The sequence below is a fragment of the Octopus sinensis genome, unplaced genomic scaffold (genome assembly GCF_006345805.1).
Source record: "Octopus sinensis unplaced genomic scaffold, ASM634580v1 Contig18413, whole genome shotgun sequence".
NCBI lineage: Eukaryota > Metazoa > Mollusca > Cephalopoda > Octopoda > Octopodidae > Octopus > Octopus sinensis.
This window is the reverse complement of record NW_021835817.1, coordinates 1,691-8,191: the sequence shown is the minus strand read 5'-3', so window position 1 is coordinate 8,191 and position 6,501 is coordinate 1,691. Positions and strand designations below refer to the sequence as shown.

The following is a 6,501-nucleotide window of genomic DNA, read 5'->3' as shown; positions in this document are numbered from 1 at the left end:
CAACTATAATAACAGATAAAGATTAATACTTTGTTCAAAAACATCAACGTTTCACTTTCAGACACAGGTTCAAGTTGAAAAAAAAAACTTAACTTTCGTTACAATTATTTTTTGCTTCTTCAAAAAATCTCATGACGTTTGCCTCAGTAAAAACCATCTTTACAGATAATGCCTAACCGAAAACAATCAATGCTCTGTACCAAAAGGAATGCCCTCCTAAAACAGCGAAAAAGGGAGTTGCGTTCACAGGTACGTTTCTCAACATTCATATCATTTCGATTTTGCTTCTACACATTCTCCTCCTGTATCCCATTTCAATATTGCACTTTCATATGTTTTCTACTATTCCTTTCAGGAAACACAAGAAGCAAGAGAGGCCCGTCTTGATGATCAGCGTAGTCGTGATCAACGCTCACTATGTGACGAACCTGTTGAAGCAAGGCAGGCCCGTCTTGCTTTCATGCGTATTCGAAATCGGCGCTCACTCCTTGTGGGTCAGAAGAAGCAAGGCAAGCTCGTCTTGCCGCCCAGCGTAGTCATAATCAACGCTCACTCCTTCAGGAGCCTGCTGAAGCAAGAGAGGCCCGCCCCGCTGCCCAACATAGACAACGCCAGATATCAAGTCTTCAGGAATCATCGGAGCTATGGAAAACAGGTTGGCAGGTCGACGTCAAAAAAATATTGCTGCTGCAAGGGGCGCATTTTGGGTGAGAGTTGGATTCAGATACAGTCCTGCTGATGATTTCTCCAATCACCTGGACGTGACTCTTGGTAAAATGGACAGGGAATGCCGATTTTGTCAAGCTAAGTAGTGGGCTGGTGAGGCAGCTGGTCTTTGTTGTTCTGGAGGCAAGGTTCGATTTCAGCCGCTCGCAGATCCACCTGAAGTTCTGAAAAATCTCCTCCTCAATAGCTCCGACTACGCCAAGAAATTCCGAAAAGGCATTTGGAGTTATAACTCCTGCTTCCCTATGAACTCTTTTGCCGTAAAGAACATCCACGACAAACATAACATCAACAACGTCAATATGATGGAAATTGGGCGGTTAATCCTGCAAACAAAACGAAGGAGTTGCATTACACCTTCAAGATTCAAGGTCAATGTTATCATCGCATGGGAAGTCTTTATCCTCAGCCTACCAAGGAACCCAAGTTCTTTCAGATTTTCTTCATGGGTTGTTCAAACGCAGAAGCTATCCAACGGTGCAACAGAAATTCAGATGTTGACGCAGCAATTGTTGCTGAACTCCAACATATGCTTCATGCAACACACCCTTATGTCAACGAATTGAAGAATGATGCGTTGCAGCTTTTGGAAGCCCAACCTGAGCTAAAATTGATAATTAAAGCCTAGAGGCGACCTGCTGGTGAGCACCCGCGACCTTTCAATGCTCCAACCACCAACAGGTTGCAGCAGTCGGCGAAGAAAATGGCAAGCGTGATATTGTCTTCCAGCACCGCGATAGCCGACTGTCTTTTGTTTCGGAACCTATCGGTCATACGACTGCCTGCAGTACCCCCTACTGTTTCCCCTTTGGAGAGGATGGCAACAGCTTTCACCAACGCCATTTGATCCAATCACGGGTGCTGAATTAACCAAGGCTGTTTCCTGCAAGGAATTCTATGCCTTCCGTCTTATGGTCAGAGAAGGTCAGTTCAACCAACTACTACGGTACAAGGAAGTCACAAATCAATTCTTGGTTGACATGTTTGCCAAGGCTGAAGGTGAAAGGCTTCTTTGTATTCGTTAAAATCAAAACAGATTGCGTGTGGATCGATATCTTACCGTTCATGTCCAGCTGTATGTTAATGCAAGAAACATTGGCCTTCCGGTGATACGTCCTTCCAGCCATACCGGGTCTCGACGGTATATGCATCAGCGGACACAGGATGCCATGGCATATGTCCGTAAATTTAGCGGACATGACCTCTTAATCACCTTTACGTGCAACTCAACTTGGCAAGAGATAAAGGAAAACTTATTCGAGGCCAGGCTGCATGCGACAGGCACGACTTAGTGGCCAGAGTTTTCCACGAAAATTGCAGAAATTTATGTGGTTATTGAAAATTGATGCTGTCTACAGAAAACTTAACGCGTGGATGTACACTGTAGAATGGCAAAAGCGGGGTCTTCCACACACCCATATACTGATTTGGTGCCAAGAAATAATCAGACCTGCGGACATCGATCAAATTAAATGTGCAGAGGTGCCCAAACCTAATGTCAACTTGCAGCTATTCCAAATCGTGTCGGCGCATATGATACACGGCCCTGTGGTGTCTTGGATCCTAATTCTCCATGTATGGAAAAAATAGATGTTCAAAGAACTATCCCAGGGCTTTCAACAAGATACATTTACTAGTATTTGCGGCTACCCAATTTACTGACGACATGCCCCTCACTTTGGAGGAATTTCGGCGAAAAAAAGGATAAGGAGCAAGGAAATTGCCATCAACAAGTATGGTTGTTCCCTACAGCCCTTTCCTCCTTAAAACTTTCAACGCCCACATCAACGTTGAATCTTGCACTTCGATTAAAGGCATCAAGTACATATGCAAACATGTAAACAAGGGCAGCGACATGGCTGTTTTGGGTGTGCAGGATGAAGAAACAGCCAACGATAAAATCCTTCAATACGTTATGGGCAGGTATATTTCGTTCAATATGGCGGCATGGCGCATTCTAGATTTTGATATTCACCAGTCCTCTGCAGCTGTTTTTGGCCTAGATGTACACTTAGAAAATAGGCAACGTGTTTACTTCACTGAGAACACCGCCGCAAATGTACTCAAAAAGCCACCGGAAACAACGTTTACAGCATTCTTTAAGTCGTGTACATCCGATTCCTTTGCGCAAACTCTACTTTATGAGGATGTACCGTCCTACTTCACTTGGACTAACAAAAAATGGCAAAGGTGGCGGCAGGGTGTGCGAATCGACAATGAGGTTGGCGAGGTAATCTACAAAGGAAACATGATCGATCGTGTCCACACTGTACACCCAAATCATCAGGAGTGTTTTTTTGTGGATGATTCTGTTTCATATGAAAGGCCCAACATCATTTGCCCACGTCAGATCATTCGATGGACAAATGTGTTGCACTTACAGGGAAGCTTGCTTGCGACGGGGACTACTCGAGATGAGGGTCTCTGGAACACGGCATTGCAAGAGGTCTCTGAATGCAGGACACCAGAAGTAATGCGCTGAATATTTTGTCTCATCTTGCTATTGAGTAATGTGTCTGACCCTCTTCATTTGTGGGACACATTTAAAGATAGTTTTTCCGAAGACTATCTCCGACGACTTCAAGACGAAGATCCAACGGCTGGATTCGACTTCAATAACGTCATCTACAACACAGCCCTCCTCGATTTGCAATCGCGACTGCAAGCTATGGGAGGAGTTGGAGTACTCAGATTTCAGTCTGCCGTCTCCGCGGGACATTTCAAATGCTTTAGCTGCTGAGTACATGTGAGAGTTGAGCTACAACAGACAGGAAATGGTGGCGCAGGTGCTCAGGATGTTCCTAGACTTTTGGAAGTACAGAGAATTGAATACAACAGGTTCCTCGCAAGTATTAATTCCAACGAAAGACATTTTTTTTTGGATGCTCCCGGCAGAACCGGAAAAAATGTTTCTCATGAACCTCCCACTCGCCAATATTCTCCAGGAAAATGGGATTGCCATAGCGGTTGCATCCAGCGGCATCGCAGCAACTCTACTGCATGGCGGTCGTACGGCACACTCAGCATTCAAATTACCACTAGACTTGACCAAACAGGGAAATCCAACTTGCAATTTTAGTCGTGGCTCAGCCATGGGGAATCTTCTCACTGAGTGCAGCTTTATCATTTCGGATGAGGAAGCCATGTGTTATAAGGCAGCATTTGAGGCGCTCGAGCGGTCTCTTCAAGACCTGAGACGCAATATGAGAGTGATGGGTGGAGTGATTGTTCTGCTTGCTGGCAACTTCCGACAAACTCTACCTGTCATTCCCTGGGGGACAAGAGCTAACGAAGTAAATGCTTCCATAAAATCATCCTAGTTATGGCACCACAGCGAGAAACTTCACCTGACTACGAACATGAGTGTTCACGTGTTTGGCGACGAAAATGCGGCCACATTCTCGGCGCAGCTTCTCGATGTTAGTAATGGAACTGTAGCTGGTGATACTGATGGTTTCATCCATTTACCATTTGGTAACTTCGTGCCTAACAAAGATGATTTGATTTCTTCAGTTTTTCCTGACATTGCAAGCCAAAGCCTTCACACAACTTGCCTACAAGAAGAGCAATTTTGGCGCCTCACAATAAAACAGTCGACGCTATCAATAATAACTCTCCTTCAAGCCCATTGACACGCATGAAAACCTGGATGATATGACCGTTTTCGCAACAGCATTTCTTAATTCCCAAACGCCCACAGGACTTCAGCCTCTGGAACTCCATCTCAAGGATGGCGCGCCCATCATGCCGCTGCGGAATTTGGATGCTGAAATAATGTGTAACGGCACGCGAATGATAATAAAATATATATACTCCCGAGTTCTGCAGGCAAACATCTTGAATGGACCAGCCACTGCTCAAGATGTTCTTATAACCCCAATATCCCTCACTCCCTCCGACACGATCTACAAATTTAAGCGGCTTCAATTTCCTATCAACTCTACTTTGCTTTGAAAATATATAAGGTACAGGGTCAATCTTTGCAAATGGTTGGTTTAAATCTCACAGAACAAGTGTTCTCCCACGGTCAACTCACCGTTTGATGCTCCCATGTGGCGGCACACAAAGTCTAGACATTTGTGCATCAGAAGGGAAAACGAGAATGTAGCCTACAAAGAAGCGCTCCTCTGAAAAGATGGCATTTCTTCACATCTTTCAAAACACCCCAGTCATCTGCCGCATCAAAAGCTTCGTAGCCGCCGTTCCAGCCAATGTAACTCAATGACACACACCATCACTCACACACACTATCTCTCTTTCTCATCCTCTTTCTCTCTCACATGCACAAGTAAGCTCACACCACACACACACACACACACACACACACACCACACACATGTCCATTTCACATATCTTTCAATTTCTGTCTCTGTAAAGAAAGTTTTTATGGATACAACTGCTTAGAAAAATAGTGATTAATGTATAATTTCTTTCTATCTCATAATTAAATAAATGTTTAAATGATTAGACAGTGGCCCAATGCAATAGCTCTCAGAAACAGACTACGTACGAATTCTTTCTTCACAACTCCTGAAGCTGTTTTCTGACAGCGGGAAGGGTGGAGATGGAAATAATTTTCATATAGCTGGAGGCTCCAATCGAAACAGGAGACCCGAAATGATAAGGTTGAGAAACGTTGTTATAGATTATGCCTAACCGAAAACGATCACACCCACATCATCCAAACAGACCAGGTGAAATCGGGCTTATCTGCTAGTATACCTATATTTACATATGTATGTATATGCAAACTTCCTGTTAACAAAGTCGGGATGCGTGACGTTCAGTTATTCCATAAATGTAAAATGTATTAAATACTACAAAACATACAAAAGAAACTTGCCCAAGGTGTCATGCAGTGGGACTTAACCTGGAATCATGTGGTTCGGTGGCATACTTCTTAGCGTACATCTACTCCTACGTCTACACACAGACGCACACACACACACACACGCACACACACAAACACACGCACACATTCACATACACACACTCTCAAACACACAGAAGAAAGCACTACAGACACACGCACACACACATATATGTACGTAACTATAGTTATTGTTTATGTGGATAATTGATGTGGATAATATTAATACATACACGCATATATATATATATATATATATATATATATATATTAAGTCAATTTAGGGTAGCAAAAAATTCAATAGAAATCTATCGCAACCAGCGGCCTGGTGAAAAAAAGAAAATAGTCATCGACTAAATATATAAATATAACGATTTAGGAGTGACCCCAACAGGTCACTCGTCCACCAGAAGAGCAGCCATAACTCACACCGCCAAGTATTATTAATTCAGAAATTAGGTGAAAATTTAAAAACATTTACCCTATTCATCTTTTAGACGTTGCAACGTTTCTGTGTCATTAATGATTAATTAGCTTAATTAAATTAAATTAAGCCAATCTACCATAGGTTACACTTCATCAGTAAAGACCTGGAGAGACAAATATACACGAGGCGTCCTGTATCGAAGCCTACGGTATCTGACTTAAAATTTTCAGAACTGACGATTCGCGCCAAACTTATCACAGTAATATAAACTGCTGCGCTTCAATCTCAGAATTATTCAGAAAATTATCAATTAGTTCAATTTAGGGTAGCAAAGAAATTCAATAGAAATCTATCGCAACAGCGGCCTGGTGAAAAAAAGAAAATAGTCATCGACTAAATATATAAATATAACGATTTAGGAGTGACCCCAACAGGTCACTCGTCCACCAGAAAGAGCAGCCATAACTCACACCGCCAA

At 43.0% G+C, this 6,501-nt stretch overlaps 1 protein-coding gene across 1 annotated transcript; it reads left to right on the top strand.

Annotated features, from left to right (window-relative positions):
• The first annotated feature begins 2,461 nt into the window (after positions 1-2,461).
• On the top strand, positions 2,462-3,208 carry LOC115231395. Its single transcript, XM_029801434.1, has one exon. It carries the CDS (start codon positions 2,462-2,464, stop codon positions 3,206-3,208), a length of 747 nt encoding a protein of 248 aa, XP_029657294.1.
• The last annotated feature ends 3,293 nt before the right edge of the window (positions 3,209-6,501 follow it).

What these genes read in the sequence shown, in the direction of transcription:
- LOC115231395 (XM_029801434.1), top strand. Translation starts at nt 2,462, where the DNA reads ATGGTTGTTCCCTACAGCCCTTTCCTCCTTAAAACTTTCAACGCCCAC.